The following is an 11653-nucleotide window of genomic DNA, read 5'->3' on the forward strand; positions in this document are numbered from 1 at the left end:
ACAGCAGTTAACCTCAGCCACTCTGCCATCAGTACCCAGTATCTGTTCATCAGCGCAGATAAGGGAAAGATGGGGGGAAATGAATAAGAAAGAGAGGGGACAAAGTGTTGGAAGGCAAAAAGAATTAGCTATCAAAGGAAGTTGCTAAGTTTTACAGGATCATAGCCTGCAAATCCTAAAATTGGTTCCTCTGTACTCTCTGATTATCATTATCAATGCAAGGGAATACCTATTTCTTCAGTCAAGATATAGGTAGCTGTTCCTTCCATCAAAATTGACTGCCTTCTAAATTTAGGCTGAAGTTACTGCAGTGATGTGACTTAGTCCACCTACCTTAATCCAAGGGCTTGGTCACAACCCTTCCCACACTGTTTCTCTTAGTATTTGTATAACACTGCACAAGTGTTCACTGGTTGTGACTTTGGCTTGTCTGATTCAGTCTCTTTTGTTGGACAGCCAGTCAAGGAATGAATGTTTTGCACCTCCTGGGCCAATGTCCTTATGTATCTAAAGGCAGCTGGCATCTCTAGAATTGAGACATCTCAGGCCTGAAGCATATTGTCCCAAGCCCCATAGCCTGACAGCAACAAAGCCACTAAGTTGTCTTCTTCTCTTTTATGGGGAAAAAAGGACTGAATATTGTAAAAGAAGGTATGGTAGTTTCAAGAAGAGGTCTAACTGAAACTTGTTAAAGCCTGTGTTTCTCACAATGTATGTAGTCCTTGGACCACTTGCATCAGATTCACCTGGGGATCTTGTATGGGGATACCTGAGATTCTTCTTTCACCTATTGAATCAACAACTCTTAGGTTAGAAGAGAATTTACAGAAAAGCAAATATTCATTTCTGCTTGGCTGTTTTCAGAAGCAGACACATTAAAAATGAAAAGAACTGGCCGTCCATACGCCTAATCAGCTAGTATTTTCAGATTTCTCCCAGCTTTGTCACCTTTAAGTTATAAAGAATGAGGCCTGCTCCCCGCTCATATGATGATACTCTTCACCTCTTCTCCTGTGACTGAGGATCCCTCCCAATTCTGACCCCCTCCCCAACAGTACCCTAGCTCTAAGAGTCTGTAGGAACCGGAAGGTGGGAAGGATTATGGGGAACTCTCTAGAAGAGACAAATACATGGCCAGAGGCCCAAAAAATCAGGGATATCTGTTGGCTTGCCCAACTCCAAGATTTCCAACTCAGATCCTAAGCCACACCTTGCTACATCATCTTTATAGTAGCTGGGCCCTGCAACCTAGGGAACCAGCTAGACATCAAGGCACCACTTTCTTTGTTCAGATCGAATTCTTTAATCAGAATTGTTCGAAATATAGCCATAATAATACTTATATTTAGTAGCATCTTGTTTTTCACCCCTATGGAGGAACCTTCTGGTTTCTCTGGGGAAAAAAGACCTGTAGAATGGACCTGGAGTCACTGTGGATTAGGCAGGAAAAGCCTATTTTATTTGCGTGGTTGATCTGGACCAGAGAAAGCAGGACTGAAAGAGGAGTGAGAGAAAACCTGGTGTAGACAGGTCTTAACTCTTCACACAGAAGCGCCTAACCCTGCCTTTCTTAAAAGGTTGACAGAACAGGCAGGCACAGGTGTCACAGCCCTGCATTGTAGGAGACAATGTCTGGGTAGTGTCTTTTCGATTATGTATAAACTTTGAGAACTTTTAACAGCATCCAAAATTCGAACTATATTCTACACCTTTTAGAATAACGGAGAGACTGAGGAAGCGTTTCTTCAGCGGGTAAAGGGGAGTTGTCTTCAGTAACACCGCTGGGCCGGGCAGCTGCGCGGGCTCGCGGGGCTGGGGCGTTTGCACCCTGCCTGGGCGGGAGGATGGGCACGCTTCCTCGTCCTGCTTCACTGCCTCAGGTGCCTCAGCCCACAACCCAGCTCGTACTGAACAACCCCACAGCTCTCCCGCCGCCTCCCCCGCCAGCCTCCCCTCCCCTTGGCATTGCTTGGCTTTAACTTTGCGCAGCCTTTTTTTTTTGTTTTTGCCCGGGCTGGTTGCTGGGAGGTGCAGTGGGCAGTGGCGGCTCCCGCTGGGAAGCCGGGGGAAGAGAGGGGCCCCAGCCGAGCGTGGAGGGCGGCGAGAGCCGCTCGCTTCTGTGAGCTCTGCCGGCGGGGGTCCGAGGAGGGTTGTCCACGAGGAGGAGGCTGAGGTGGAGGAGGCTGGGGAGGGGTGATGATGGTGTTAAATGTGGCCGCGCAGCTCCCCGGGGAGCTGCCTGAAAGGAGAGTGCGCTCACCAGCTGACAGCGCGTGCTCCGCTCCAGACGCTCCGCACCGCGGCCAGGAGCCTCTGCCAGCCCCTCTATTGTCAGCCGTCCTCTAATTAAGAAACACTCACATTACGGCAAACCACCCCCACGCTTCTTGGTTCCTGTTCTTTTCTTTATCTTGCCTGACTTCTCTCCTCCCCTGCCTCTCCCCTGCGTCCTCAGATTTAACCCATTCTCCACTTCTTCGGCCTCCTCCTGTTAGGGGCCTAGCGGAAGGCGGAGAGAGACCTGAGTGTGGTGCGCGTGGGGCTCTGCCTGGCCTGGAGGTGAGGGCGGCCGAGCGAGGAAAACGTTTACCTCTACTCTACCCTGCCGTCTCCCTCCCTTCGCACAAAACCAACTGCGCGAAATTCAACTAAAGGTCTTTAATTTCCACCAACACTCGCAGATTTTTCTAGATTGCAATTGGCAAGTATAGATGGTAATTGATGTGTCGGTCTGCTCCGTTTCATATAACTGTCTCCAATTCTGACTGAGGTTGGGAGTGGCAAGATGAAATTGATAATCTCTTGAGCTTTCAAACGAGCAAATGCGAGAAATAATTACAAGGTAGCTTTTCATAAAATACCATTTAGACCACGTTTAAATCTCTAATATCTACAGAAAGCTAGGCCTCATTAAAGCGATGGTCGTGCATTGGTTAATACTGAGGAAATCAGTCTCCCTCCCTCCCCACTTTTCTGGTTAGCTGGACCCCCAGTTAGCCATGTACCGTAGAGAACGCTTTAAATTTGCCCTTTGCCAAAAATAATCTTTCTTCAGCTCTCCGTGAAATCAGATAAGGTTCCCAAAGTGCAGGGAGCCAAAACTTTCCACAAATAAAAGTGGTGGTGGGGTGGAAGGCAAAGGCAGAATATAAAGCAAACTGCCTAAAGTATATAAAACTCTAGAAAGCACCAGCAGTGTCACACAGGACTAAACCGATTTATCTATCTTCATTACTTTAAGAAATGCTGCCTCTTTGTTTGTTTGGGTGATATTAAGCATGCTTAACTTGCACACATAGTTGATTCCTTTGCTAGTATCTTGGATACTTGGATCTGACTTTGGAAGGTAGAAGCTAATTGCTAATAATGGAGAGAAAGGAACCAGTCAGCATGGCAGGAGTGGTCTGGCATATGGGGAATGAGCACTCAGAAATACTCAATATTCAAGTTTCCAAAATATTAATGAGATTATAGCAACCTGCAGCTATACGTTACAGCTTGTTAATGGAGTGTAAGAGAGCGAGCTGCCAAACATTTGTTATGCAAACTCCATAGCAGAACCTTAAAATGGAAATGTGTTTGTGCATCTCTTTCAAAGAAATACCAGCATAAAGAAAGAAAAAAAAATAGGATGAAGGAAAGAAAAGAGGTTAAAGTCCTCATTTGAACTTTGAGCACTCAATTTGCCACAAAACGACTTGACTTTCTGTGCATGCCATGATGGGTTAGAAGAATTCATCCTCGCTTTTCAATCAATGTGATGTAGAATTTCCAATCTGGTATTATGTTAAGGTTCTTTTTCTTTTGAGAAGCAATTTAAAGTAATTTCCTTAAATGAAGATGAGATCATCTCTTAATCATATATAAGACCAATGACATTTAAAGTATCAATATCTGCCCATTATGGTAGTAAAAGAAGAAGAAAAAAACACACCCGAATATTTGCATAGCTTTTAAATCTCTTCTGAAGTTTCTACCTATCAATTTTCTTAGAGAAAACTGTGTAGGGGTATTGATCTGTAAGACATGGGTACTAAGATTTGGTTCATGATATTGGCATTTTCTGGCTGTGTGATTTGGGGGCAAGTTAGGGACAGTGGTTTCTGCATTTTTAAAAGAGGATGTGAAGGATAATATTCCTGATGCTCCTCTGTTTTAAAATTTCTTTGAGTCCATGAAACTAAAAGTAACTTTGGAAGGGGTTAGGCTTTTCCCACTTTGGTTGACACAAGATGAGCATACATGACTTGGAAAATGAAATACAGAACTTTACTCTGAGTAAAAAATTACAACTTTAATTTCCTCTTCCTATTCTTCCCCTTTTCAGACTCATAGCAGGTAAAAGAATTCTAGGGCATCGTCTCTTTCTATTTCCATACATACACATAAACACATCCAGCTAAGTAACTGTAAAAATATATGTGCTCCTATCCTGCAAGGCTACTATATGTCCATGCCTGCTGCCTGCTTATAAACCGCGAAATGGAAACGTGTTAGAAGCAATCGCTTGATTTATTCAGCAGCTCGAAGATTCCTGATGTTTATCGTGAGCACGGCAAACTCTGTGGGTGCAAAAGGTTATCTAAGGGACAGGTGCATTATTTCTGCCCCTGGAAAGTGTTACAAGCCGCCGCTCACCTGTCTCGGAGAGCTGGCTGAGGTTCTCAACTTCCCTCAGTCGCTTTCAGCCGAATGCCAAGGATACCCAGGTGGTCAGTAAGACTGCCATTCCGGGTTCGAGACCAAAGCCTCTGGTCCCTCGCTTATTGCTTTCTCTGCAAACCCAGGCTGTGGCGCTCTCTTCTTTTCAAGGTGCGTGAGGGGATACAGAAGCGATTAAACTAGCCTTCCCTCACTTCTTTTGCGCTTTCCTGTCCCAGCAATTTATCACCATGACGTCGCAAAACCAAGAATTTGGTTTAAAATCGACCTCTCAAACGCAGCAATATTTTATTCAGTCAGACATTGCGAGTCTTTCATTTTACAAATAGTTCTTTCACGTTTGCCGTGTGCGCATATATATATATATATATATATATATATATATATATGTAATTCCGCTTTCTACTATTTTTATCAACATACTGAATTAACCTTTACAAAATCTATGACCCGGAGACCCAAAACTATACTTTTCCTTAAGTGAGGACATCTGCGCGGTGTGTGAACGCACCGTTAAGTTTCTGCAATTGACTCAAGAACGGAGTTAAATGTTTTCTGCATAGAAGCTAATTCAGAAGCAGATATTAACGTCTATATTTGAAAGAAAAAAAATCAGTGGAGATCAACAATGTCCTAGGAGAACTTTATGCTTTTAATTTTTAAATCTAACATCCTTAGAGTTTTCACTGCCCCCTCTCCCTCTCCATCCCGCAGGAGAGAGAGAAAAGAGAGACAGAGAGAAAGGGAGAGATTGGTAAGTGTGTACTGTGTATCTGACCGAGATGAAAAGCTTCCTACTTGGCTAAAGTTTTTTGTGAAGTGAAAATAGCTTACTCTGGTAAAGTTCACTACTCCTGGCAAGATTCTAAGAAACGGGTACTCTCTCTTGTAGTGGTTGTTGTGGGGGCTGGGAGTAAAGAAGACTGGAAAGATCCTAGCCATCCAAAGGCAAGACTGTATTGCGACTTTGGGAAAGTTTTATCTTACAATTCAATTATTTATGAGAATTTCCTGGTGCTACTTGAAGGCACAAGTTTACAACAGAATTTTTCTTCAAAACACTTGGATAGCATAAGTGCTTATTTAATAGAAGACAGTTCAGATCTTCAAGGTCATTTAAAACGTTTATAACGCTTATAAGAGAAGAGAATAAGTGACAAGTAGAAGTTACTTTTTATGTTTATTTTCATCGTTTGCAAAAGGAAATACATGAAACAATGGCAATTGGGTTTGCTAAATTAAAATAAAATGATCTCGAGTAGAAAATGTAAAAAAAAAAATGAACCAAGGTGAATAGAAATGGTAGCAAACACTCAATAATAAATAAGTTTTCTAACGTTAACAAAGCAAAATAAAATCGACCAAAGGCTTTTGACACTACTAGATTGTGGGCTTTTTTCCCCCATTTTCTTCTTTTTTTTAACAAATATTTGCAAAATTTGCAAAGAGCTTACGGGTTATAAGTGGCTGTGTTGGGAAAAAAAAAAGGTCTGCAATTGGCAGTTGAGTTTGTCCTGCAGCCGCAGCCGCAGCAGCAGCAGCAGCGGCTGATAAAGTGCGTGCGCCAAGTTTCCTACAAGACGCCTATGTTCTCGCGATCCAATATACATACTGCGTATGTTTATACAATATGTAAACCTTAAAGTTCCCTGTTTTCTAAAAATTCCATAGTCAAAGTTATTTACTTTGTAAGCATTAACTTTGCCGTTTCATAATGCATTTTGGGAAACAACTTCGGAAGACTAACTCTCCCACACCTGAGTGCGCGCAACACACAGGGATGGATGCCCAGGGCATAAAATAAATTAAACCCAAACCAGCGACAGAGAAAATGCGACGTTTCAGCAGCGTATTGGCAGCAGGGAACTAGAATAACGATGCTATATATGGGTACGACTAATTGTATCTATCTACAGGGAGAGCAGAAGGTGGGAGGAAAGGACAACTTTAACAGCAAGTTTTCCTCAAACAGAATGGACCACGGGAAGTTTGGAATCGCTGCGGCATTTGCAAACCATCAAATGTAGCTGCCATCTGAAGCCAAGTCGTTGCTAAACAACGACCTTAGCAGAGCAAACATTAAGGGGTGCGGGGATCTTTAACCGCAGGGCGTCCCGCGCACTGGGAAAGGGCGCTTTTGTTTCTGTCTCAGTTTTCAGGGTTCCTGTCACCTTCCTAACTTGCCTCATCCGAGTCACTGTAATGAGAATGGGGGGAAAACTCTCCGTCGCTTCTGTGGGACCGGGGTGAAGTTTTGCTACTTTCCTCCTGCACGGGTTGCAAGATGCCCCCGGGAAGCGAAGGCGACAGGTTCTTTTGCCCCATCATTGCCGTCAAGGCGCTGTCCTCGAAAGTTTGGAAATGCAGACTGTCCAGCTGCACCGAGAACCCTCCCGCGGAGGCAGGGGCAGAGAAGCGAGTCCGGCAACTCCCGGGCGGGGTGGGCCGCTGCCCACCTGCGGTGGCTGGCGGGGCCCCCGCTGAGGCCGCAGTGCCCGCGCCACCGTCGTAGGAGCCTGCGGCGCGAAGATGGTGGTGGTCGCTTTTGCAGGACGAGGGAGGCGGCGGCGGCTGCTCCCCGCCGCTGGGCGTTTGCAGCAGCTCGGACAAGGCGTTGATGTAGATTTGGGCCATCTGCAGGGTCTCGTACTTGGACAGCTTTTTGTCGTTGTTGAAGGACGGGATAACGTTGCGCAGCTGGTCGAAGGCGTGGTTCAGCCCGTGCATCCTGCGCCGCTCCCTGGCGTTGGCCGCCAGCCGCCTCTGCTTCTGCACCCCGTTCACCTGTTTGCTGGAAGGGGCGCGCTGGCGGCTGCAGCCCAGCTCGTCCACCACAATGCCGCCTTTTAGCTTGCACAGCTGTTCCCGCACCTTCACCGGCCCGGGGCTCTTGTTGCTGCCGCTGCCGCCGCTGCTCCTCCTTATCAGCTCCCCCCTGCCGTCCGCCTCGTTCCGGGGCGCCGCGCCTTCCGAGGCACCCAGCTCGGGGGAATGCAGCAAGTACTGGGCGGCGCGTGCTGTGCAGATGCCCTGCAAAGTGGGAGCCAGCCAGGCGCGTGGGTCGGTGCTGTCTAGGAGGGACAGCTCGGCCGGGTAAACCGGATGCTCCCTAGCCTGCAGGGTCACAGGTGGCTGTGGCGGCGATGGCTGCGGGTGGTGGTGCGGTTGGGGATGGCGATGATGATCCCCCAACTCTTTCACTTCAGCCCACTCTTCGGCATTCAGCAGGCGGGACATTGCACTTGCAGAGGCTAGGAGGTTCAGGGTCGGAGAATACGCTGGCACACCAGCCCAACAAAAAACCCTTCCCAGATCCCTTCTGCAAAGTCTTGTTTTTGTTTTTTTTTTCCCTCCTCGACCTTCCCCCACCCACTCGGAGATCACACACCAGGTCGCGTGCAAAGAAGCGTCTCCGGTTGCTGAAGGCGCTGCGCCCCTTTAAAAAGTGGCACGCGCCAGTGTGTCTGCCCCCCTCTCCTCTCCCAGCCCCCTCCTCGCGCCGGTCGCGTGTCTGTCAGCCAATGGAGGGCGCAAGTAGGCGCGTGCGAGCAGCCAATCAAAGAATTTTTCGGGCGCCCTCCTTTTAAGTCGGTCAAATTCTTATGTTAATTGAGGGGCTGTAATTTGACTCCGGTGTGTCACCGCCCTGGTGGCTGAGGTGCTGGAGCTAGTGCGGAGCCGGCTCTTGGCTGGAGTCAGAGCCCGCTGGGGTCCGACGTGCGCGGCCGCGGGCGGGCGGCTCCCCGCGAGGCTAGACGCGCCTGGCGTCGGGAGGGGACTCTTGGACGAGAGAGAACCGCCTGCCCTTGCCGCCTCCAGGCAAGAGTCGCAGCTCCCACGGTGTTTGCCCAAACATTGAAAAGCTCAGAGATGCATTTGCTAAATGACGTCTATTATTTAAAGTCACCGTTAGAATAAAGGGGGAAAACAAAACAAAACAAAATCCAAACTGCCTCAGAATATGTCTCTTAATCTTACTACGTGTTTTCATCTCTCCTTCCAGGTTTCTTCGACTTTGTTGTGTAATCCTTTTCCTAATGGAAAGTAAAATTGCGGCATGTTTTTAGAAATTCCAGATCCTCCAGTCCTCTCTGTTCGCTTTCCCCAGCACCCTGCGGTCAGCTAGGATTGTAATCCGCAGAAAGCTCTCTGCTGAGTTTATTTTGGGAGCAGAGATATTTTACAGTATTAGGCAGAAAGTTTCAGCACGCACAGTAGTGCACCACTCACTAAATGCTGGAGCCAGGGAAGGGAGCCCAAAGGAAAATTAAAGGCGCTTACATTTCCTGCAATTCTGAACACTTCCAAGGTACAGAAGTCCCGAGTTACCTATCCTTCAGCCTGCCTGCGTAAGAGGCAGGGCGCGTGGCTTCTCCGGCAAGCGCCCAGTAACCACAACCCCGCCCCATAACCCAGGCTCAGTTTGAGAGCATGCTCGGCCAGAGCACCTCCCTTTCCTGCGCCAGGGGCTCTAAACCCTGGGAGGTGCAAGGCGGGGCAGGGTGAGACCTCTCGGGGTTGAACTGCTCCAATAGCCCGGAGACAGCTCCCCGGAACCTGCCTTAGCTGTGCCTGGAGACGCTTAGTTGTTCAGGCTAGTATTAGTTATATATATACCTTATAAAGGAAGAGAAGAAAACAGAGTGTTAAAATGGTGCTTACTGCATCATTTTTCGGCCGTTTCTCCTTAACCCTTATTTATATTTAGGTGTGTAGGGACAGTTTTGGGCCTTTGGATTTTGAGAGTCGGAAAAGTCAGAGCTGGACTCTTACGTGAGTTCTAAGGCGCTGCTAAAACAAGCATTTTAAATAAAGGCGTGCAGAAACAAAGCAAAAAAGAGAAAGAACCCAAACCTAATCTGAAAACCTTTAGTGAGAATAAAGAAAAAGAAATAGTAAAAAGGTAAAGCCTTCTAGTCCTTTTTTGGGTGAAAATCCCTCCCCCCCCCCCTTTTTTTTTTTTGGTGTTTAGATAAGGCTTTATTGGAATCAACTACTGATGCTCTCTGTTTAACATTTGCTGCCTAAAAAAAAAAAATTGCTGATAGCTCTGGGTGCCAAAATGGAACTTTCGGAAAAATAAATAAGCAACTAGAGCCAGGAGGCATCCGTGGTCAATATAACATTTTCTTCCATATATTAATACTTTGCTTTTCCTAGTTATATCAGAGAAAAATTACTCCTGGAATTCTTCCTCATAATGTCACTACCAAATATACAGGCAGCCCATATTTGCCTTGGGCTTGCAGTCACTGAACTTTTGTCTATCATTTGAAATATGACTGTGTACTGCAAAATACTAATTTTCCCTTGAGTTTAAAAAGTTTATGGGCTTTAACCAAATATTTGCCAAATGCACAGAATATTGGTCCTAATTTTCCAGTTTTACAAATTGTTATTAGTATTACTACAATTTTTGGAGCAGCCCTCAATTTTGGAGTAACTTAAGACTGTCCCAGTAATGTGAGAGACAATAATATTTTCTGTAGACAGTGTTGAAATACGGTTTCTTTTTGCCTTTAAAATGAATAGGAGGCTGTATTTCCTCCTCTTCCTCCCCACTTTTCTTTCTCATTCCTCTCCTGCATTAGGTGATGTTGAGGAAGCTAGGTGTCTGAGCTGGGGAGGGGACATAGTGACCCAGTTGGATCCTGAGAAGTGTGAGCATGGTGTCCCGTGGAGCTTCAGTGCATGGGATGTCAAACACCAAGTAGAGTGAGCCTCTGTGGGGGCTGGGCCGTGGCAGCCGCATGGGAATGTTGGAGTTCCAGCAAGCAGGGTGCAGAGGGCTTCTGTGTGGGACTGCAGTGCGCTTAGTTACATACAGAAAGATTAATGAGAAAAGGAAATACTTGAGGACAATGGGAGTAATGTTTCTCCCTGTAAAAGAAGGGAGTTAAAAATACAGAAATGGAGAAAGTTGTGATGTTGGATTTCAATTGGAGACTTTGATATGGGCTTATGGTTTTTAATATATTTATAAAAGATGATATAGAAATAGATCTCAATATAAATGTAATGTATGTGTGATGTGTGTGTGCGTGTGTACCTACATATATTCCCTAGCTGTTTTAACTGACAGGGCCTGGGATCAGTGACGAGCATATCTAACTCCTAGATATTAGTTTCTAAATATAATTCTCCACTAAAAAGAATAAGGGTACTTGGGACAATGGGTTGCTTCTAGGAATGAGGCATAGAACACACAAGATGAACGAATGTAAAACATTGCATTGTGTCAGAAATAAGGACGTGCCCAAGGAGCAGTGAAAGCTTGTCAAAAGAACACAGAACCCTGCTTGAATGGGATCGACTGGTAAAATTTTAGGACAATTTAAGCACCAAAATAAGCAATGATATTAATTGGTTATCTACCACTGAAAAATATTGGGGTACGTGAATCCTAACTAATATAAACAGAATAAATGGATACATTGAAAACTTGATATGTACTTATTAGTTACAAAATACATGTTGATTACAAATCAAAGACTGACTATCACGAAGTATGGCAGACACTAAATCAAGTGATCAAAATTCACACCACCAGTAATGAGACAAATTGAAATCATATGCCACCTGTTCAGATGCAGAAAATACAGCGTCATTTCAATGATATTCTTCTTGTAAAAGATATATACCCTGAATTCCATCAAGAGAAAATATCAGAAACCAAATTGAGAGACATTTGAGAAAATGACTGGCCTGTAACCTTTAAAAGTGTCAAGGTCATGAAAGGTAACAGCATCTCAGGAGATATTCCAAGCTAAAGGAGGAAAAAGATGCATGATAATAAATTGGATGCCTAATTCTAATCTGGATCCTTTTCTTATAAAAAGGATCAGTGATACAATTGGCAAACTTGAATGGTGTGTCTGAGAAATAGATGGTAGACCTGTTGGGATGCTAATTTCCTGATTTTGATGGTTGAATTGTAGTTATTCAGAAAGCCTTCATTTTTTTTGAGAATGCTCACTAAAGTGTTAGGGGA

General features: G+C 45.4%; 1 protein-coding gene across 1 annotated transcript; it reads right to left on the reverse strand.

Annotated features, from left to right (window-relative positions):
* Positions 1 to 5893: 5893 nt before the first annotated feature.
* On the reverse strand, positions 5894 to 8058 carry ATOH1 (atonal bHLH transcription factor 1). Its single transcript, XM_004470378.2, has one exon. The coding sequence runs from the start codon at positions 7897 to 7899 to the stop codon at positions 6838 to 6840; it is 1062 nt and encodes a 353-aa protein (XP_004470435.1). The 5' UTR covers positions 7900 to 8058; the 3' UTR covers positions 5894 to 6837.
* Positions 8059 to 11653: the final 3595 nt, after the last annotated feature.

The sequence above is a fragment of the Dasypus novemcinctus genome, chromosome 1 (assembly GCF_030445035.2).
Source record: "Dasypus novemcinctus isolate mDasNov1 chromosome 1, mDasNov1.1.hap2, whole genome shotgun sequence".
NCBI classification, from domain to species: Eukaryota; Metazoa; Chordata; class Mammalia; order Cingulata; family Dasypodidae; genus Dasypus; species Dasypus novemcinctus.

Bases quoted from the DNA above. Each gene is read 5' to 3' on its own strand.
- ATOH1 (XM_004470378.2), bottom strand. From the start codon at position 7,899: ATGTCCCGCCTGCTGAATGCCGAAGAGTGGGCTGAAGTGAAAGAGTTG.